General features: G+C 45.8%; 1 protein-coding gene across 4 annotated transcripts in view; it reads left to right on the plus strand.

The window, feature by feature from the left end:
* Nucleotides 1–23,847, plus strand: part of LOC142243464 (sodium channel protein type 5 subunit alpha-like) — a 587,685-nt gene that overhangs the window by 349,009 nt on the left and 214,829 nt on the right. For all 4 annotated transcript variants that reach the window (XM_075315409.1, XM_075315410.1, XM_075315408.1 and 1 more), the window contains exons 13-14: nucleotides 3,413–3,548; nucleotides 17,975–18,213. In XM_075315409.1, coding sequence (XP_075171524.1) covers nucleotides 3,413–3,548; nucleotides 17,975–18,213 — 375 coding nt within the window. The remainder of the gene's footprint in view (nucleotides 1–3,412; nucleotides 3,549–17,974; nucleotides 18,214–23,847) is intronic.

Here is a 23,847-nt window from a genome sequence, read left to right on the forward strand (position 1 = left end):
ATCAGAAGAAGAGTGATTTGTGCATTAGCCCTATTGTCAATTAGTGTATGATGTACTGAATGAACGTCCTCTTATGCCCCCTACCGGCAGCACTAACATTTCTAAAGATTATATATGTATAAGATACTTTTATACTTTTGTCATTTGAGTAAGCAGACTGCCGGGGTAAAGAGTTTTTCAGCTTTCTAAGTGGAATTGATCAGAAGCAGCTGGAAACTGTACAACTATAGACCAAGGAAATGCTATATCTTCCCCATTAAAACATGTATAGTCTCAATATTAGACTTTTCTTGCCATATATAACAAAGGGATTTTATGTCAATATTTATTTTATTTTTTTTTTTAGTCGTTTAGTCCTGTGACTCCTGTCGTCCACCTGGATGTACATTTAATCCCATGCATGTGCTTTAAATCCAGCCTTGTGTGTTTGTTTAGGAAGGTGGGAGCTGATTACATACACGAGTGCGGCTCGCTCCGGCATATGCTCCCTACTGGCTTAGAATAGCAGCTATTTCCCTCCTACGAACAGGAATGTTTAAACAAAACAAATGCATAATGCGAGTCTATCTCACTCTCGTTGCCACCTGCTTTGCTGTAGTGTGGAGCATTCAGAGCTTTAGTAAATGTTGCTGCACTTATTTTCAACATCCGCAAGCCCATGAGCTCAGGAAAGATGAAAATGGAAAAACCCTTTAATTGTAGCTTTTCAAAAATTGTATTTGTTGCCTACCTAGTGAAGTACAATAGTAGATGTGTTGTGTATTCTTATTTTGGTTGATATTCCATTTCTGGGTTGTATGCCGTTTTGTCTTAGGCTACTTTCACACATCCGGTTTGAGCCGTGCGGCTCAATCCGGCTGTGAAACCTATGTAACGGATGCGGCGAAAACACCGCATCCTTTGCATAAGTTTTTACATGCGGCCGGTCCGTTTTTTTCCGGTTGCGGCACGCTACTGAGCATGCGCAGTGGAAAAAACCGCATGCGGCGGCCGGATGCGTTTTTTTCCGCACCGCGCCGCATCTGGCATCCATAGGCATGCATTGAAAATGCGCCGCAGCGGCTGGATGCGGCGCAATGCGGTTTTTTTTGCCGGAGCAAAAAACGTTGCAGGGAACGTTCTATCCGGCCGCCGCATCGGCTAAATCCGCCGCATGCGGCAAAAAACGGACAGAACGCAAGCCCCTGCGGCACAATACGGCACTAATTTAAGTCTATGCAAAAAAACCCGCAACCGGCGTTACAAAAGCCGGTTGCGGTTTTTCTGCAGAACGCCGTATTGTGCCGCAGAGCAAAAATCCGGATGTGTGAAAGTAGCCTTAGGAGTCATTCGTCCATGCACATGGGGAAACAAAGAGGAAAATGTGGAGTAACGGTGTTAAAATTTGTATTTACTCGTACCACATTACAATTGCAGAATGCATAAATACAACAATGCAAAAGATAAAAAATATGATAGACAAAATACAAAAAGACCAATCCTATAGGATGATATGGAGAGGTAATACCGTGTGTCGTGTCCACCCATATCCTGTCCACCGCCATTAACTTGAGAATGGCAGCAGCTATAGGCATAGAAGTGGTGTCTAGGTACAGTAAAGTAGCCATGCACTACTCAATGAAACCATCTAGAGCACCACCTGGTGGAAAACAATGGAGTTAGCATTTTTATCTCGAAAACGGAACAAGATAGAGAAAAAAAGTGAATTATAAATTTGTAGGACATCATCAGTTCAATACGAATCAACACCTTACCTAGACACCACTTCTATGCCTATAGATGCAGCCGTTCTCAAGTTAATGGCGGTGGACAGGATATGGTTGGACACACTGTATATGAGGCAGTGTAGCACCCAGGGGGCAGGGGGATGTCAGGCACAGGGTGTCTCATACCTGCGTTACTTGTCACCGGGCTGGTGTGATGATCTGGGATGTTGCGGTGGCCTGCCTGGCTTCGTGCCCCGAGGTCCGAGGTGTACACCAATAAAGAGGGAGGATGATGGGGGTAGTAGTAGGATGAATGTCGTACCGCCACCTGCGGTATGCAGCCAAGGATTTAGCCTGTGATGCTGTCGCTGTCCTCCGGGGTGAATGGTAGTAGCAGCCAGAGATAATATTGCTCCCCAGGATGATGAGGAGAGTAGTGATGGCGGTTGGCACTGAGGTGCAGGGTGGCGGTGCCGGTAATAAGAGTCTGAGTCAGTGGCTGCGGTTCCAGGTGTCTTTACTCTTTGTGCTGTGCCGCTCGCCCCCGGATAGTATTGGTCACCCGCTGTGGTGGGCTCCGTCGACCCCGGATAAGTTAGAAGTCACCGGTTTTGAAAGAAGAAGAAAGTCCTATTTCAGAGTTGCCCTTCCTGCCATCAGGAACCTGGCTGAGTGCTCCGCTCCAAGCCGCAGGCCCCGTCCAGAGGAGAGAAGAAAGTGATGAAGGTGTCATGTCCCAAAACTGGTGTCCCGGGTAGACTAACTAGTGATTGTGTGTTTGCTCCTATTTCTACCCCAAATGGAACCCGCCCCCCAGGTGGTTGTCCTAGTGACCGGGACAGTCCCATGCTTCGTGATGGCCACCCCCTGTGGAAAGGCTCCTAAGCGTTATGTAAGGTATGAATGTGGAACACACCCCTCTTTACCCGAGGCGAATATCGCACCTAAAGTAATGTGCAATACTCTGTAGCAAATGAAGCCTCAGGGGCACCACAGCAGCATAGAACATAATAGGCACCATTATAAGAGTGATGTGTTAGAATTATAAATGGTCCATACAAAGATCATGATAAAATTGGACACAAAAGAGCAGGGCCAGGTCCAATGTAAATGTATATGGCCTATGTGCCCAAACAGAACAAAACAAAACACATGAGGGGAATCTCCACAGGAAAATGTTGGCATTAAAAATTTAGCTTGAGCGCTACGCTAATGACAAAAAGATCATCATACCTTCAATTTTATGTGTAAACAAAACACTTGACAATGTTTTCATCATCCTTTATTTGTCGTCTCTCCAAATGCTTGTCTTTGTTTCCTTTCGTTATCTGATTCCTAGAAATATTTAGTCTGAATTCTATATCACACTTGAGAGCTCTCCATGCCCCTCTGAGTGCTCAGATAACATGATGGCGGTTTTGGAATTTTTTGCTCAGAGTTCTAAGAAATTGGAACATATTTGATAGCAGGGATGACAGACGTGTAATATGTTTTATGATATGCGCGTAGAAACTTTCATTATAATGTAATCTTACACGTTTTACCAGAACGAAAAGACAAATCTATCGCCTAAAATATCCAATCCTCACGTGGTATTTAAAGCAGCTAAAAATACAATATGATTACGGTATATACATAATGAAAAAGACTTTTGTGATTGTTGTTTATAGTGCATCAGATATATAATTCACTCTTTTATTTACCAGGTGTCTCCTTCGGACCTTGAAATGAGTAAGATGCAGCTGCTGATGCCTCATCGGCTCTCCGTAGAGTACATGGACGTGCCGTTTCAGAGACAGCGGGCAGTGAGTGCAGTGAGTGTCCTCACCAACGCCATGGAAGGTAAGCATCTGTATAATGAGGAGAATTCTCTACAGGTTATATGCAAAGACAACTGCATTTATAGAAAATGGAGATAAAGCCATAAATCACACTCACCACCTTCAAAAAAACTTTTTCTAGAACCGTTGACTTTAATGATAAATGATCCCAACGTATTGTTACCCCTCTATAAATCACTTGTAAGGCCACATCTGGAATATGGGATCCAGTTTTGGGCTCCACATTTTAAAAAGGACATTCAGAAGTTAGAGGCAGTTCAAAGACTGGCAAATAGATTATTGCGAGGAATGAAGGCCTCCCATATGATGACAGGTTGGAAAAGTTGGATTTTTTTAGCGAAGAAAAAAGACGTTTCAGCGGAGATCTCATTTATATGTATAAATACATGTGTGGTCAATATAAAGGACTGGCACATGACTTATTTCTTCCAAACATAATACTAAGGTTCAGGGGGCACTCACTGCGAGTGGTAGAAAGGCTATTCCGGCCGCTAAATAGGAAAGGGTTCTTTACAGTTAGAGCAGTCAGACTGTGGAATGCCCTACCACAAGAGGTAGTAATGGCAGATACTATAGCAGCTTTTAATAACGTGCTGGATGATTTCCTCAGTACACACAACAAAAATTGTCGGTTATAAATGATTTAATGGCAAAATATATAATTGGTGGAGGAAGGTTGAACTAGATGGACCTAAGTCTTTTTGCAACCTATGTAACTACTAGCTGTTTCCAGCCAGCTAACTCTCGGCACGCCCATTCCTATGCAATTAACAATGCTGGTGATTAATTAAACTAAAGTTAATAATGACAACATTCAGTAGCGTTGAAGTGGTTGAATTACATGTAAAGGAAGTTGATAATTGTCGACTGGCAACGAAAACGTGACGTGAAAAATGCTGGGAGTTGCACACTCACACATCTCAAGCTGAGCTGATTAAGCCAATTACAAAGGCCGCATAATGCTATATTGCATCTCCCAGCATTTTTCATGTCACGTTTTCGTTGCCAGTCGACAATTATCAACTTCCTTTACACGTAATTCAACCACTTCAACGCTACTGAATGTTGTCATTATTAACTTTAGTTTAATTAATCATCAGCAGCGTTAATTACATAGGAATGGGCGTGCCGAGCGTTAGCTGGCTGTGAACAGCCAGTATATATATATGTACTTACTGATCACACCTGGACCTGGCTGCAGGACATCAATGAAAACGTGACGTGAAAAATGCTGGGAAGTTATACTTCAGATTGTAAAGTGAGGATAAGGCGGGGTATGAAATATTGTACGTTTTCATCCATAAAAAATGGGTAATTTTTTGCCATATTGTCATCTATAGTCCATCCATGTATCCAGGTTTGGACGGACCCAGAGAGGTATGAGTGAATTCACTGGGGGTCACTGTCACCCCTTCAATAGTTGGCACAATATACTTCACATACAATTAACAAACTCCCCAGTGTCTTGTATAGAAGTAGAGGTAAATCTGTGAGTGAGGGTAATGTGATATGTACATATGTACATGTAGCTGATCAGTGGCCCCCAGAGTCAGGTGTTACTGGTGGTCCCTGGGCACTCCAGTGACACTGCATATCCCATCCATGTCTCCTCCATACTGTATGTCAGTTTTTTTACCAAATACGACATGTACCTATGTTGATAATTGCAATGTCGAAATACCGATGATTCGAAAACTTTCTTTTTGACTCAATGAAAAACTGGAAGAGTTTTTCATGTAGACACTTGGTAACACTCTCCTCTGAAGAGCGCAATTGACTAACATTGGTCCCTGTCCTGCCCGAGTTCTATCAGATTTTAGCACAGACCAAAATCGTTCATATAATACTCTCATCTAGATGAACAATTAGGCCTCAGTTCCACTTGCGCATAGCTTCTGATGCGAGAGCATCGGAAACAATATGGTAATGACCCTCTGCTGTGGGCGTTAGCCCAAGGTCATGCGACTGTGATCCGATCTTGCAATTGGGTCCCAGCTGTGGAGAAGAAGGAGGGAGCACTTTCTCCATCTCCTCCACGTCATGTCTCTGTGTACATCGCACTGCGGTCGGATGACATGCGAGTGCAGTGCGATGTTTCATATGCTCCCATAGACTTGTATGGGGGTGCATGAGCCGAGACTCGCTGCCAAATGCAACATGCTGCGATTCTTTTCTCATGCCAATGTGACATGAGAACTCAATTACAGTGGACACTGCCCCATAGTTTTGCAAGAGAGTCCAAAGTTATATCGGATTGTACTCGTCCCCGCAAAACGCAAGTAGAACCGAGGCCTTAGTGAGTAGATTTGCAAGAAATTCGCTCTCCAAAATAGTTTATGTAGAAATGTAAATAATTCAGTGAAGAAACTTTTGGTCACTAGGTCATTGCCAAGAATATTCTATGTGTAGCAAATATGGTAAAAAAAACCTGCAGGAAATGCAGAAACTGTGTCCTGCACCTAACTACTAAATGATATAAATAATTATATATAATAATGACATTTTCATTCATTTAGGAATACTAACTGTTAGTGAAATAAGTTAAATTATCGACAACAATACGAACCAGGAAATAGAATGTAAATTTGTTTTTTGTTTTACAGTTCAAACATTTTTTTTAAAACTATCCAATAAATGTGATATCATTGGAAGTCCCGCTGCAGAGACCTCCACCAATTACTAAAATGAGGGTCCTGATGCCCTGTTCTTCATCACCACGGTGAGGTCAAACTGGATAGGGTGGCGTGGTCGCATATACACGCTACTGCTCCATTGTTTTTATTGAGACTAAAGGCCCCGTTACATGCAACGACATCGCTAACGAGATGTCGTTGGGGTCACGGAATTCGTGACGCACATCCAGCCTCGTTAGCGATGTCGTTGCATGTGACACGTACGAGCGACCACTAACTATGTAAAATACTCACCAAATCGTTGATTGTTGACACATCGTTCATTTCCCAAATATCGTTGCTGATTTTGGACGCAGGTTGTTCGTCGTTCCTGAGGCAGCACACATCGCTACATGTGACACCCCAGGAACGACGAACAACACCGTACCTGCATCCTCCGGCAACGAGGTGGGCGTGACTTTCATGCGGCTGCTCTCCGCCCCTCCGCTTCTATTGGACGCCTGCAGTGTGACGTCGCTGTGACGCCGCACGAACCGCCCCTTAGAAAAGAGGCTGTTCACCAGCCACAGCGACGCCGCTAGGAAGGTAAGTATGTGTGACGGGTACTAGCGATATTGTGCGCCACGGGCAGCGATTTGCCCGTGATGCACAAACAACAGGGGCGGGTGCTTTCACGAGCGACATCGCTAGCAATGTCACTGCGTGTAAAGCGCCCTTAAGGCCGGTTTCAGATGTCTGTGTTTTATGAGGTACCAGTCACATGCATGGTTATGGTCATACGTGTGTCACACGTGTGACATTCATGTCTGCATACGTGTGACAGGTAACGGAGAAAACACGGGTCTGTGAAATTAAAAGATTTTCCATATTTACCTGCTGTTTTCGGCTCTACTGCCTCCTGCTCCCGACCCTCGCTCATTATATTCATCAAATATTCACTGCACTCAGGACCTGGAAGCTGGAGCAGCGCTGCGGACAGCGCCGGGCACAGCACCGCCGAGGATAGCACTGCGTGGATGTCGCTGAGGGGTGCCGCATCCGCTACGGTAAAGGGGCTGCTTGAGGGCGTTCGGATCCAGGATCGTGTCTGGAGCTCGAGTGGTGACCAGACTCAGGGCTTGTGCAACCACCCGTCCTCGCAACAGTGAAAAAGGGGGTATTTACAGGGGAGTTAGTCTTTTGTATGTGATGCAACCCGTGGGTTGTGGTGATGGGATGGTGGCATCACTGCTGCCTCTTGAGGGCCAGTGTCTGGGACCGATGGTGTTGGGCAGCAAGGGGGTATCCCCTCCACGGGTAGGGGAAGTGTAGTCCCGGGGCCCGGGTGCAGGTGGGGAGCCGTGCTGGGACGGCATCGGTAGGTTGGACCGGATGACACCGGTGTACTCACGGGTAGGAATAATCCACACAGAGTCTGTACTGTAAACCAAGGCCAGATGCCGGTTGCCTCTGGAGTGGTGTGCTGGTCCCGCACACGGGTTAGAAAAGTAGGGACCCTTCCTCTTGCACTTGTGTCTTGCTGTGTGTTGATTAAACCTGCCTGAAACGGGAGAAATCCACTTCCCTGCAGCTTTGTACGCAGAGGGAGCCGTTGCCCGCAAACTCTGACCCGTGGGATTTAATGGGTTCTTGGCGGACACCCTATCCCCCGTGTTGGTCTGCGGGTTTGCTCTCTCTGGGCTTCTCTCTCTTCAGAAACCAGGCTTGGTACCTTGCCCCGCTGGTCAATTAACAAGGGGCCTGAAGCTTGCCTCGTCCTAGGGTCCAGGTACCCCGCCTGTGCACGGCCTCCGGACCGGATTCCCGTTGTCGGTACTGGCGGGTTACAACCCTGCCCCGGTCCACTTCAGGTCTCCCGCGACCGGATCTCCATTGCCTGTGGCCCTACACTGCCGTCTGCCACCTAGTCGGTTCTCCCATGGTCCAAGGGCTCCAACCCTGACCACACTGCACTTCAGCTCCACTGTCAGACTCCTCACTGTTTGACTCCGTCTCACTCCACACTCCACTCAACTCAAACTCCAAACTAAAACTGAACTGAACTCAACTGACTGATTCCCACCCCTTGTCACCTCAAGACCCCTAGGTGGGCGTTCCTATCCGCCTGGTCCCGCCCACTGGTGTGTCCTGGCTGTCATGGGGGGGGGCGACTAGGATTTGTGGCTGGTATTCCTGTGTGTGAGATGTGGTGTTAATTCCCAAGGAGGAGGTGATTCCTGTACCCTTGGTAGGGGGTAGAGTCATCTGTGACTACCTGGTTTTGCCAGGGCGTCACATGGACAGGTGAGTATTCTGCAAGCACAGTGATATCCAGGAGGTTATTAGCGTTCCCGCGCTACAGCTTCACGGATTCATCAGAGTTCACACATAGCGCACATGCATGTATACATTGAACACACACACACTCTGCTGTATACTCACCCAGCGATGCGGTCCCCGGCACTGAAGTCCCCAGCGCTGCTCCTGCTTCCAGCTCCACAGGACAGTAAATATTTAGTGAGTATAATGAGCGGGGATCAGGAGCGGCAGGCAGCAGAGCCGGAGACAGCACTGCTAGATAAAGGTAAATATAGAAAATCTTTTTTATTAAAAAAAACGTGTTTTCTCTGGTATGTGTCACACTGATGTCACACGGATCATATCAGTGTGCGATCCGTGTGACACCCGTGCTGCCAGTGAAAAAACGGACATGCCTGCGTGTGTGCGTGCGGGGTCATGAGAGGTTACACGGTCCATGTGAAAACACGGACGTTTGAGTAACAGCAAATAATAACATGGGTACGTGTGGCATCCATGTTAAAAAACGTGTCACACGTACCTGAAACACGGACGTCTGAAACCAGCCTAAATGAGCCCTGAACTGGGCTACCTCGGTCATCCCAATATTCAATGAATTCAGAGGATGAATGGAAGATCGAGACCTCCTGCAGTATTGGGAGCAGATGATATACAAAGTCTTTCGTTGCTATTTAATACATTTACATCTTGTTCATTCCGCATAGTTTTCTTCAATATCGATGGATAAACAATCATTCTTATGTCTGCATACAAGATGTGGTCAATGACAAACGGGTGTTTTGTTGCTGGCTGTTCTATCTCGAGATATGTCTACTAGTGGCAATGATTGGGAATGAAAATTCATTGGAATAGTCTTTTGGGCAATCATCGCCCCCTGTAAATTTGCCTTTACAAGAACAAACCACCACTCAATATATTTCTCTGACAATGATTATGGAGCAGACTAAGCAGCCGTCATGGACAGGCCGTGAAGGGTTAAATTGTCTAAATTTGTAAATCAAATTTTCAGAAGCTTCAGTCTTTGGCGTTTCTGGCAAGTCACATGTAATTGGCCGGTTTATATAATGAAATCTTAAGTGTTTTCTACTGACGATAGGCATGACTATTTTATCTTGTAGTGATTAAAAACCTGACAGGTCTGTGCATTTGCAAAGACTTTCTAAACCTAAACGCCATACATCATTTAAGACTGTTTTCAGACATGGATTCTTCAATCCCATAAATCATAAATGAAGTAAAAAATATACCTGTGATTAGTGATGAGCGAGTATGCTTGTCACTACTCGGTACTTGCACGAGTGTCACTGTACTCGGGCTACTCGGCGGGGACCGAGTAATCTCGCGATACTCATGCTGTACTCGTGGTCTTCATTTCTGCATGTTGGCGCTCTTTTGAGAGCCAGTCCTTATGCAGGGATTGGCTGGCAGACCACTGCAATGCCACAGCCCTGTTAGTTGTGGAATTGCAGTGATTGGCCGGCCCGCACAGCGTGACTGAGCCTTTATACCGGCGGGCGCGCTGTGCTCTGCACACAGCCATCCAGACAGTCAGTGCAGGGAGAGTGTCGCTGCTTCAGGGAAAGGTTTGCGGCCCTTTATAGTTAGTTCCGGAGCAGGGCTGCAAACAGTGTGACCAGAAGTCCTTCTCAGGACTATTGTAGTTGTATACAGGCAGGCAGGGTATAGCCAGGTCGGAGTACAGGAGCAGAGTCCTTCTCAGGACTATTGTTGCTGTATACAGGCAGGGTATAACCAGGTCGGAATACAGGCTAGTGACCAGAAGAGTCCTTCTCAGTACTATTGTAGCTGTATACAGGCAGGCAGGCAGGGTATATAGCCATTCCTAGTGGTTACCGTATACCAGCCTTCATCATATCTGGGGCTGGTATACACAGTCTAAAACAGTCCTGATAGTGTCAGACTTCTCAGTAATTGTCGCTCCTAAAAAGCTGTTAGGTTCTTAGTGCGTCCGTGCTTGCATTTAAAAACCGAACGTGTGTGGCTGTCGGTGGCAGTGTACAGGTGCACTTGTGTGCGTTTTGCACAAACTAGTATATAACGCACAAGTCTAGTGAATAATACACGTCAGTCAGCAGTGTCTGATAGTGTCAGACTTCTCAGTAATTGTCGCTCCTAAAAACCTGTTAGGTTCTTATTGCGTCCGTGCTTGCATTTAAAAACCGCACGTGTGTGCCTGTCGGTGGCAGCGTACAGGTGCACGTTTTGCACAAACTAGTATATAACGCACAAGTCTAGTGAATAATACACGTCAGTCAGCAGTGTCTGATAGTGTCAAACTTCTCAGTAATTGTCGCTCCAAAAAACCTGTTAGGTTCTTATTGCGTCCGTGCTTGCATTTAAAAACCGCACGTGTGTGGCTGTCGGTGGCAGCGTCAGGCTCCACATTGTCCCTGGATAGAGACGTGCATGATGGCCTGTAAACCTGAAGTGCCCATTGTAAGGAAGTGGGTCTATTGTAGTATAGCCCTTTGGCAGGGCAGCCAAAAATTGGGAGGCTCCACATTGTCCCTGGATAGAGACGTGCATGAGGGCCTCAAAACATTGTTCCCATTGCAAAGGAGCGGGTCTCCTGTCGTTGTAATGCCCATTCTGAAAGAATGGGCGAAAAAATTTGCCACTGGGGGTATACCTGAAACAACGGCCTAACTATTGTAACGGTCATCATGGTGGCGCATGAGGAGAAGGAGGAGCAGTCCAGCGATTAGCCAAAGTCCAGAAGTGTGTACCCATGGGTGAGTGGAGGTACATGGCAAATTCCCGTTACAAACTTTAAATTCCGCTGTCATTTGCTGGTGAAGTCTGGCCCAATCCAACCCTTGTTCATCTTGATCAGAGTCAGCCTGTCAGCATTTTCAGTTGACAGGCGGGTGCGTTTATCTGTAATGATTCCACCTGCGGCACTAAAAACACGCTCTGACAAAACGCTAGCGGCAGGGCAGGCCAGGACTTCCAAGGCGTGGAGAGCCAATTCATGCCACGTGTCCAGCTTGGATACCCAATAATTGTAAGGCACAGAGGAATGTCGGAGTACAGTTGTTCGATCTGCAAGGTACTCCTTGAGCATCTGGGCAAACTTAGAATTTCTTGTGGCACTACCCCGCACCTCAGGGGTTGTGGTATGTGAGGGGCTGAGAAAACTGTCCCACATCTTAAAGACTGTTCCCCTACCTCTGGCGGATTGGACTTGTGCCCCTTTCGGCTGTACGCCTTGGTTGTCCACTGATTCCTGACCTATGCCGCTAGCGTTTTGTGAGGGGAATGGTTTGCCTACTTCCGTGACTATGGCCTTCTGGAACTGCTGCATTTTGCCTGACCTCTCCGCCTCGGGAATAAGAGACATAAAGTTCTCCTTTTAGCGTGGGTCTAACAGTGTTACCAACCAGTAATGATTGTCGGCCAAGATGTTCTTAATACGAGGATCACGAGACAGGCAGCTTACCATAAAGTCAGTCATGTGCGCCAGACTCTTAACAGCCATCACTTCAGTATCCTGACCAACACGATGACTGAACATGCTGTCCTCTTCCTCCTCCTCCTCATCATCTACCCTGTCCTCTGGCCAGCCACGCTGAACCGAGGATATGACTGCATGTCATATCCTCAATTTGGCCGGAGAGTTGCTCCATGTCTTCATCCTCCTCCTCGTCATAGTCCTCCACTGCACGTTGTGATGAGACGAGGCTGGGCTGTGTGTTATCACCCACACCCACTACTGTTTCTTGCTCCAACTCATCGCCGCTCACCATCTTGGTGGAGTCGTCAAAGTTTTGGCGGATGGTACATAGGTCGGACATCCATCTCCACTCCTCAGGTGTTATGTGTGGAGTTTGACCCATTTCCCGACGGCTTAGGTGATGCAGGTACTCAACAACTGCCCTCTTCTGCTCACATATCCTGACCAACATGTGCAGAGTTGAATTCCAACGCGTGGGGACATCACACACCAGTCTGTGAGCCGGAAGATGCAAATGGCGCTGAAAGCCGGCAAGGCCGGCTGAAGCAGTAGGTGACTTTCGAAAATGTGCAGACAGGTGGCGAACTTTTACCAGCAGATCAGACAGCTCTGGGTATGACTTTAGAAACCGCTGAACCACGAGATTGAGCACATGGGCCACGCATGGAACATGTGTCATCTGGCCTCGCCTCAAAGCCGTCACCAGGTTCCGGCCATTGTCACACACGACCTTTCCTGGCTTTAGGTTCAGAGGTGTGAGCCAGTGATCTGCCTGCTGTTTCAGAGCTGTCCACACCTCTTCTGCATTGTGGGGTTTGTCACCTATGCAGATTAGCTTCAGCACAGCCTGTTGCCGCTTCGCCGAGGCAGTGCTGCAGTCCTTCCAGCTTGGGACTGGTGTGGAGGGTAAAGTGGATGAGGATGCGCAGGAGGAGGAGGAGGCTGAGGAGCATGACATTCCGGAGCTGTAGAGTGTAGGTGAAACCCTGATTGAGGTAGGGTGTTACGTTTGCTGCGAGCACTGGAGACTAAGTCCAGATTTCTTGCTACTGCACATGTGCGAGCGCCGGAGACTAAGTCCTATCTTGGAGCCATTGCACATGTGCGGGTGACATCATCGCTGACACGAGGTCACATGTCTCTGACACCTTCTATGCCGATTGGTCGCTGGTCATGTGCTTGTGACGCCTTGCTCGGTGATAGGCCAGCATGACGTCACTCCTGTCGTTCTGGCAGCGGATTGGCTCTGGTGTCCTCCATCTTGGATGAGGCACAGAGTCTATATAAGACCCTGACACACGCCGCATGGCGCTCAGTCCTCTTGGTTCATGCATAAGAGTAGACGCTCTGTGCGCGTTCCTCTAGGCATTCCTCTGTCTATGCTAGGTGAGCGCTACCGGCAGGGTAGCGTTCTTATACCTTACAGCTTCGGCTGCTGTCCGTATCCTTACCTTTTAGGGGAGCGGACATAGGCAGGTGCCTGAGGCACATGGTCTGGCTGGGCCTTGTGATTCGACTCGTAGGTGGACGTTGCCGCTAGGGTAACGTTCCTTATACTGCGTCTGGCAGTTGTTCGTATCCTCGCACACTAGGGGAGCGAACAGAGGTAGGAGCTTTGTGCGGCTTACGCTGCTGTTCATCTCTTTTGCACCACTAGAAGAGCGGACCTAGGCAGGTGCCATTTCGCACACATTGCCTTTGTCTCTGTGATTATTAACAGAGATCATTCCACACACCCTCCAAGTAAGGGAGGAATTGCTTTACTTACTTATTATATCCTTCTGTGAGTTAACAGAGGTATTGCACTCTGCCATAGTCTGCAGCAAAGTCTTTGCACGGTGGACCCTGACTGTCTGATACTCCTTTAGGTTATTATCAGACAGCCCCCCGTAACATAGGGCCTGCAAACCTTGGTGTGGGAAAGACGTGTTCCGTCCCTCGCTCAGACTGGGTCCCAGCTTCCACAATATTAACCCAGTGTGCCGTCAACGAGATGTAGCGGCCTTGCCCACAAGCACTTGTCTACGTGTCTGTGGTTAGGTGGACTTTGGCTTAAACAGCATTGTTCAGGGCACGTGTGATGTTTTGCGACACGTGGTTATGCAATGCGGGGACGGCACACCGGGAGAAATAGTGGCGGCTGGGGACCGAGTAACGTGGGACAGCTGCCGCCATCAGGTCACGGAATGCTTCTGTCTCCACCAGCCTAAAAGGCAACATTTCCAGCGCAAGCAGTCGCGAAATGTTAGCATTTAGAAGTGTGGCATGTGGGGCGTTGGCAGTGTATTTGCGCCTGCGTTCAAAGGTTTGCTGAATGGATAACTGAACTCTGCGCTGGGACAAGGACGTGCTTGATGATGGTGTTATTTCTGCATGGGCAACTGCTGGTGCAGGGCCGGAGGAGGCTTGACATCAGCAAGCACTGCTCCTCGACTCTGTTGTACAACCCACAAAGTCGGGTGCTTGGCTGACATGTGCCTGATCATGCTGGTGGTGGTCAAGCTGCTAGTTTTGGTACCCCTGCTGATGCTGGCATGGCAGGTGTTGCAAATGGCCTTTTTAGAATCATCTGGAGCCAACTTAAAAAACTGCCAGACTCGGGAAGACCTAACATTTGTACAGGCACCTTGTGTCGTGTTGTTGTTCCAGGGAACAGTTGCCTGACTTCTGCCTGGGGCCACCACCCTGCTTCTTACTGCCTGTTGGGATGCTACGCCTCCCTCCCCCTGTGCACTGCTGTCCTCGCTCTGCATATCCTCCTGCCAGGTTGGGTCAGTTACTGGATCATCCACCACGTCGTCTTCCTCTTCCGCACCCTGCTCCTCCTCCTGACTTCCTGACAATTGTGTCTCATCATCGTCCACCCCTTGTTGAGACACATTGCCAACTTCGTGAGAACGTGGCTGCTCAAATATTTGGGCATCTGTACATACAATCTCGTCATGACCCACTTCAACAGGAGCTGGCGAGAGGCCAGAATGTGTGAATGGAAACGTGAACAGCTCTTCCGAGTGTCCGTGGACGTGTACTCGGCCTCGTGGTAGGAAGGAGGATCAGGTTCTGAAATGTGCGGTGCAGTATCACGGCTACTGACACTTGACCGTGTGGAAGACAGAGTGTTTGTGGTGGTGCCAATCTGACTGGAAGCATTATCCGCTATCCAACTAACAACCTGTCGACACTGGTCTTGGTTCAAGAGCGGTGTACTGCTGCGGTCCCCAAGAATTTGGGACAGGATGTGCGAGCGAGTAGATGTGGCCCTTTGTTGTGGCGAAATTAGAGCTTGCACACGACCTCGGTCTCTGCCTGCACCACCATCACGTCCACTTCCTTGTTCGTTGCCAACGCCCTTGCGCATTTTGCAATGCTGTGCTGATGTGTATTCACTAGACTTGTGCGTTATATCCAAGTTTGTGCAGAATGCACACAAGTGCACCTGAACGCTGCCACCAACAGGCACACATGTGCGGTTTTTAAATGCAAGCACGGACGCACTAAGAACCTAACAGGTCTCTATCCAGGGACAATGTGGAGCCTCCCAATTTTTGGCTGCCCTGCCAAAGGGCTATACTACAATAGACCCACTTCCTTACAATGGGCACTTCTGGTTTACAGGCCATCATGCACGTCTCTATCCAGGGACAATGTGGAGCCTCCCAATTTTTGGCTGCCCTGCCAAAGGGCTATACTAAAATAGACCCACTTCCTTACAATGGGCACTTCTGGTTTACAGGCCATCATGCACGTCTCTATCCAGGGACAACGTGGAGCCTCCCAATTTTTGGCTGCCCTGCCTAAGGGCTTTACTACAATAGACCCACTTCCTTACAATGGGCACTTCAGGTTTACAGGCCCTCATGCACGTCTCTATCCAGTGACAATGTGGAGCCTCCCAATTTTTGGCTGCCCTGCCTAAGGGCTATACTACAGTAGACCCACTTCCTTACAATGGGCACTTCAGGTTTACAGGCCATCATGCACGTCTCTATCCAGGGACAATGTGGAGCCTCCCAATTTTTGGCTGCCCTGCCTAAGGGCTATACTACAATAGACCCACTTCCTTACAATGGGCACTTCAGGTTTACAGGCCCTAATGCACGTCTGTATGCAGAGGCATTGGTAAACCTCACAATTTTGGACTGCCCTGGCAAAGGAAAATACTACAAAGACTCACTTCCTCAAAATGGGCACATTAGACTCAAGAGGCCTTCATGTACGTCTCTTCTCAGGGACATCGGAGTGCCACACAATGTTTTCACGTAAAATCTTTCATGTAATCTCCAAAAGTAACATACACCAGCTCTATCTCACTATTGGGTATGTGCCCTTAACATTTCCGCCATGAAAATTCATTTTGGTGTCATTTTTGAAGGTTTTCTGGTGAGTCCGTAAAAATGGCGTAAAACGTGGACAAAATTGTTCACAGCTGTGACTTTTGAGTGATAAATGCTTCAAGGGGTCTTCCCCATGCTGTTGCCATGTCATTTGAGCACTCTTCTGAGACTTTTGTGACATTTTTAGGGTTTCTACATGCTGCCGGGGGTCATTTCATAAAAATACTCGGGTCTCCCATAGGATAACATTGGGCTCGGTGCTCGGGCCGAGTACACGAGTATCTTGGGATGCTCGGCCCGAGCCTCGAGCACCCGAGCTTTTTAGTACTCGCTCATCACTACCTATGATACAAAATTAAAATAAAATCATCAATACTTTAAATTCGATAGCTAACAATGGCCTAAACACCAACTCCCCAATACCAATGCTTTCTAGACAATACAGAAAAAGTAATTATTAATATTACTATTATGATGTATGAGGCCATCTACATATCTAGTATTGTCTGTACCTTTTAGCCTTGGCTCAGGCATAAAAGGTATCTTAAAGGCAACCAGTCATCAGATTTTGGAATTGTAAACTAAAACTAGCACATTAAGCAGCGCCTGTGCTGCATTCCATAAAGGTGCATGTTATCCCCTGACCCCCTGTAGACCCCACAGATACCTTTATAAAATCACTTGCCATGTATGTAAATTGTCCGTTCCAGTCCAATGGGTGTCCTAATCTGCGCCTCCTGTCCTTTCTTTCACCGTCCTCTTGTACTGATTAACGTAGACGATGCCTCGTGCGCCATCCACATAGGTGGGCAAAATTTCACGCCTGTGCAGCCATTTTCCCAGCTCGTGCAGGTGCACTTCACTCTGCCCTTTAGAAAGGCAGAGCCGAAAACATTGGTGCGCCTGCACGAACTGGTCAGTTCTCTGCGCAGTCAAGAAATTTTGCCCGGAGATGACATCACCTGATTCATCAATGTCGATGGGCAAAATCTCTTGCCTGCGCAGAGAGCTTACCAGTTTGCGCAGGAACACCTATGTTTTTGCACCTGCCCGCAATAGGGCAGAGCGAAGTGAACCTGTGCAAGCCGGTTGTGCAGGCACGAGATTTTGCCTGCCTACGTTGATGGTGCCCAAGGCATCATCCATGTCAATCAGCACAAGAGGACGGTGAAAGAAGGGACAGGAGGCGCAGATTAGGATGCCCATTGAACCGAATCGGACAATTTACATACATGGCGGGAGATTTTATAAAGGTATATTTGGGGTCTACAGGGGGCGTCATGGGTAACGTGCACCTTTGTAGAATGCAGCACAGGTGCTGCTTAAGGTGCTAGTTTTAGTTTAGAAGGCCAAAATCTGGTGACAGGTTCCCTTTAAGATCTGCTGACAGGAATCATTCATGTTAGGTAAATTGGAAGGGGAGCTTGTGGCACACAACTAATACATTTTTAGATATTTTGCATTTAGCTCCCCCTAGTAGTGGCTACAAGCAGCAAAATATTTATTGTTATGTAGTGCAACTCTGATTCACAATGAAGTTACGTTTTGCAAAGAATCAGTCTCTGTTGAACATAAAAGGGTGTTAAAAGGTGGACAATCGGCATTCAAAATGTAAAATATGTGAAATGTTTATGTATGCAATGTATGCAATAAAAAAAACATATTCTATATTTCAATGTCTTTTTAGAGTTGGAAGAATCCCGACAGAAATGTCCTCCTTGCTGGTATCATTTTGCCCATAGGTTTCTCATTTGGGATTGTTGCACTCTGTGGTTACAAATCAAGAAAGGAGTAAAATTTGTGGTTATGGATCCCTTTACTGATCTGACCATCACTATATGTATAGTGCTGAATACCCTTTTCATGGCTTTGGAACATTACAAGATGACTGATGAATTTGAAAAAATGTTATCTACTGGGAACTATGTAAGTAATAATCCTTCCAATCTATTATTGTAAATGATCAAGAATCGAGATGCTTTTTGGTTGTCAGTGGAATAATATGAATTTCTCTGCTCACAACACCCTACATTTGTGCAGTTAATTGTATCAGCAATAATGGAAACTATGCTGCTAAAATGTCCCACGTAATCCAGTTGACGTATGGAATCGTATAGGCCCGGCTATTATGCCCGGGGAAAAAAACTAGCTCCCTAATATCACCTAGAGGTATTTACCCCTTAAAGAGGTGGTTTACTAGTTAGTTTTCATAGGCACATCAATACTATGTTGAAAAACGAAGTTTCTCTCAAATAACTTGTCTTGCCAATTCTGCTTGTGAGCGGTGCTATTGTGGTCCGCTCATCCCCCTCGCATGACCCCCGGGCTCCATGACCTCTGATGTCCGGTGATGTCACATCAACTTCCTGTTGACCTGACATCACCGTGGCTGGCCGAAGTCTTTGTGAGTCACTGCTCCTGCTTGAGGCGCTCTGCAGTGAAGGAGGAATGAGCAGGGAGATGCTGGGCTGTGACGCTAAGCTATGCTGAGCAATGAAACAGCCCACAGCCCTGTCACTCACGAAGACTAGGGCCGGCCGCGGTGATGTCACGTCAACTGGAAGTTGACGTGACATCACCGGACATCAGAAGTCACGGAGCCCGGGGGTCACGAGAAGGGGATGAGCAGACTGCAATAGCACTGTTCACAGACACGATTGACAACACAAGGTATTTGAGAGAAACCTTGTTTCTCAAGATAATATCGATGTGCCTATGAATACTAATTAGTGAACCACTCCTTTAAGTCAATTTCCAATCTACATCCAGGCATCTCTTCCGTTCTCTGGTTTGGCTCACATTATTAGTCATGTTATAAAACTTGTAAAGGGGGTTGACATCGAACGATAGGGTAACATTAACTACCTCAAAGAGCTGGCACAAGAGAGAAAGCAAAGACAGAACTATTATAGCTCAGTATTAAATGTTTTTATTTCTGCTCTTTTTTTAAAAATGAACAGTGGAAAGCCATCCTGATAAAAAAAAAAAAAAGAATCCACACTTACCACTGGAATCTGTCATACCTTGTTCCTGCGCTGCTGTTCTGATGAATGACGTCATGACCACCAATCGCCTGACCTTGCAGGTAATCAGTGGCCTGCGGTCAGGTCACTAGTGGTCGTGACGTGGAAATATAACTGCTGCAGAATGATCGATTGGCTCCTGTGGGCTACTTTATTTAGATGGTTTATTAAATGTGGTGCATACGTTTTTGTTGGTGGTCTTTCTTTTTTTGGAATGAATTTGGAGCCCGGTAGAATATTTCCCGATGCAATATATTTTAAGGGTATTTGCCATTCACAGTACTTATTTGCACATGCCTGTGTGTCCCTTGTTACAGCTGAATCCAGAATATACGTATTGTGGAGATGATGCCAGCTCCAGAGCACCCTGACTGCACCTGCGGCAAATATCACAGCACTCTTCCCATGATTCTTCTTGGATAATTTACATAGACAGTATGCAAAGCAATCAAGATACTAGTGGTTTAGTGTCTGAAATCCTTAATATATAAGGACATACAGTCTAAGGACAGTCACTAAATCATCAGTATCTCAATAGATTTCTTTGCAGTCCTAGTACACAATTGAATCCTCTTCAGAAGGACTTTGCTACTATTTTTCCATGACTTTTAAGGATTGCACCAATTCTTCTAGGCATGAAAGAAACAAGGTGGTAACATATTATAACATCTATCTTTTTTCAAACTTCAAGAACAACCCCTTTTACAGCCTGGTTGCTGGAGAGAGAGACATACAGTATTTGGCCATTGAATCACTTTCACCCTGATTTCATCCGAAATGCAACAGAGGTGTGTTTTGGATCTTTATCATTGGAAAAGTGCACGTCTACCAAGGGCACATAATGATGGTAGCATCTTCTCTTTCAATATAGAGCAGTACATCTGTGAATTCACACCGCTAACGAAATGTAGCTCTCTGACACCAGCAGCGCTCATGCAGTCCTACATAAGGACACAAGCACCACCCGTTTCACTCTAGGCACAATGTTTTTTCTTTGTACTCTCGCCTTTGTGAGGTCATACAGTTTTGAAGTCATCAGTTCCAAAAATGTTTATCTTGTTCTTATCTCTCAAGAGTATAGAGTCCCAGAGTATAGACTTTTTTTTTTTTTTTTAGTATAAGCCCTGGAAAATTGTAGTCGTACTTTTTTGTGCATGAGGTTTAGTAGATGCTACTTTTGTGGTCAACACCGATGCATGCTATTTCTGTTCCGTGATTGGCCTCAATGTCTCTTTTTTACCACTTTTGCTACAACATTCTAACTGATACATAACACTTTCCTGATCTTCTGGGATCCTTCACCTTTCTTGTGTAAAGAAATTATTTTCTTTCTCAGGTCTTGTGATATTTCTCTTGAAAATGGGAAGGGGTTTTCTTTGTTAAGTAATATCCTCCTTTAGTCAACTATCAGATGGAAGCAAAAATGTCTACATTTCTGTTTTTTCTCTGTCAAGATGGGGTGCAGTGTACATTAATGACAAAAAAATGAAATTTTTGAATTTACCAAATGGCTGCAATGAAACAAAGAGAGAAAAATTGATCCGAATACTCCCCGTACCCACTATAATATATATATATATATATATATATATATATATGTAAACTTGGCTTTTATTGATACAAAACATATAAGGCTGACAAAAACAAAGGTTGAAAACCTACCCTCTATTGACTTACTGCCACAATACCTTTAAGGTGGGGCTCTACAGACAGATATTGGGTGTTTTGGGATTCAATTATTTATGTGTGGACACTGCCTTGTATACATACTAAGGGGTACTTTGCACACTACGATATCGCAGGTGCGATGTTGATGGGGTTAAATCGAAAGTGATGCACATCCGGCGTTGCTGTCGATATCGTAGTGTGTAAATCCTTTATGATACGAATGACGAGTGCAAAAGCGTCGTAATCGTATCATCGGTGCAGCGTCCGACATTTCTATAATGTAGCTGCAGCGACGGTACGATGTTGTTCCTCGTTCCTGCGGCAGCACACATCACTGTGTGAGAAGCCACAAGAGCGAGGAACATCTCCTACCTGCGTCACCGCGTCTCACGCCGGATATGCGGAAGGACGGATGTGGGCAGGATGTTTACTTCCCGCTCATCTCCGCCCCTCCGCTTCTATTGGCCGCCTGCCATGTGACGTCGCTGTGATGCCGCACGACCCGCCACCTTAGGAAGGAGGCGGGTCGCCGGCCAAAGCAACGTCGCAGGGCAGGTGAGTGCATGTGAAGCTGCCGTAGCGATAATGTTCGCTACGGCAGCAAGCACAAGATATCGCAGCTGCGACGGGGGCGGGTACTATCGCGCTCGGCATTGCAAGCATCGGCTTACGATGTCGTAGTGTGCAAAGTACCCCTTATTGTGCATTCTGTTAGCAGTGTCATGATACTTCATTGGGGATAAGTACAGGATTATTATGTCCATCCCCTATTTCATCCATTCTTTTTCTCTTGTCAATCATGTTTTTAACCTTTTGTTTTTGTTATCCTTATATGTTTTGCATCAATAAAAACCATGTTTATACAGTATATAAATAGCTGGGTGTGCACATTTTTACTATGCATCTTTTTCCCCTCTCATCAGAATAGGAGATAAGTCAGGAAAAAGGAAGTTTGTATAAAATACTAATACCCAATCCGACTGTCCTATTTACTTTCCATGAAACAATCTAAAGATATAGCAAAGCAATAAAGTGCATACATGCGTAGCCAAATTAGCTGTAGATAAGTAATGCATAAGGCTGCATGTCACCTTCAACCCGATGCACGTTTCACCCAGCTTCTTTAGGGCTTGAAAAATCACTGGTGTATTACAGATTTTAAACACTGTTGAATAATGGTCTAAATTTTGACGTATGAGAAAAATCGTCTGAATGAAGCCTAACAAATGATAATGAAAATTCGAATAAGAATGAAGCTAATAGGTGATATAAATTGAAATATAAAAGGGATTCTGTTTCTTACAGAACAGATATATACTACAGACAATTGGATGTTAAGTGATCTCCTCTGGGGCAACATAATAGAATATATAAAGAAATAATCAGACTATTGCCTGAATCAGATTTGTGTCTGGGCTAAGTGATTTTCATTTATATGAAGGTTACTATGATAAAAGAACCTGAAATGACTAAGTAGCGTATGTCACTCTCGTTGTATATAATGCAAGTGCGGTGCCAAGAAAGTTAGGATACGTGCACCCTAGAGTCAATGTTCCCAGAGGCTCTTACTTGTTTACAGTAATTGTAAACTGCATTTTAAAACATGGGCGATCGAAGGACAGACTTGTTATTGACAATGCATTATCCAGATGAAGGAGAATAAAAAGAATAAAAGAACACGCCACTTAACTTGTTCCAGGCAACATTTCAAAAGTTCATATAGTAAGTAGCGGCTCTCAAGCAATAGAATGGCTCGTACGGCTTTATTTAGACCTTGGAAGCAGCACCGCAGATCCCCCGGGAGCTGCCATATCTGTGATGTTGCCTGGAATTACATCATATCCTGGCATAAAAACAGCGAGGCCAATACATATAACAGAGGGGAACCAATATGTGAACCCATTTGTGCCCCTGTTTTAATAAATCAATAGTATATTCATTTGGGCATCAGTGCAATCATTATTCAGGTCATCCCAAAGGTTAAAGACTAATATCTTCTGCAATGTAAAGGAAACAAATTAAGATTGACAGATTGTGTCTCTATTTCCTTGACCACTACAAACGTACTATTGTTCCTGTAAATGCTAAATATAATCCAAATCTTGACATGTTATCCCTTTTCAATTGGATGAATTAGAAAAGTAAAAATACGTACATTTATTAAATTTATTACGGCGGTGCACCTGTTCCGTGTTCCCAGGCAAGGTCGCTTCAGGAAAACATTGGCTGTGGCCTCCAGAAGCAGCTTCACCAGCGGTTTCACAGTCATTCTTTCAGTGTAATGTCTTCTACTCCAAACTTCCAAGGATAAAGAGCCGGTGGCTTCCAAGTGGGAGCATGCCACTTTCTATGGCAGTTTTTCAGTTGTATTCCGGGCATAACCCACCTGAAAAAAATTCCATAGGCGCATACCCTTAATGTGAAAAACCTTGAACACCTTTTTTCTTCCCAAGCTCCGTAGATCTAAAATTATGTGCAAAATACCTTTATGATACATTTGTACAATAATTGGAGTGATAATTTGGTAATAAAAAGCCAGAAAGCCCCCAATCAAGGGGCTGTCCAATTTATTTTTTTTAAGTTTTTGCAAAGATAACGAATAATTAACAAATTTCTTTATACTCACCAGTTAAGGTGACTAATGATGGGACATCATCCAACCATAAGTTGGATGTTCTTATTCATGTGTTTGCAATACCATACCACAGTGTCACAGGTGACAGACAGTCCTGTGGTGTCTGGCTATAGAAGGTTACAGCATTTGGCTGCACAAACTGCTCCCTGACTTTCTATCATTCCTACTTGGTTTTCATGCTTTTAATTTAGGACCCTGGGGCGTTGTTCAGCCTGTCAGCTGCTGTTCATCAGT

The sequence above is a fragment of the Anomaloglossus baeobatrachus genome, chromosome 6, assembly GCF_048569485.1.
Source record: "Anomaloglossus baeobatrachus isolate aAnoBae1 chromosome 6, aAnoBae1.hap1, whole genome shotgun sequence".
In the NCBI taxonomy this organism is placed as follows: domain Eukaryota; kingdom Metazoa; phylum Chordata; class Amphibia; order Anura; family Aromobatidae; genus Anomaloglossus; species Anomaloglossus baeobatrachus.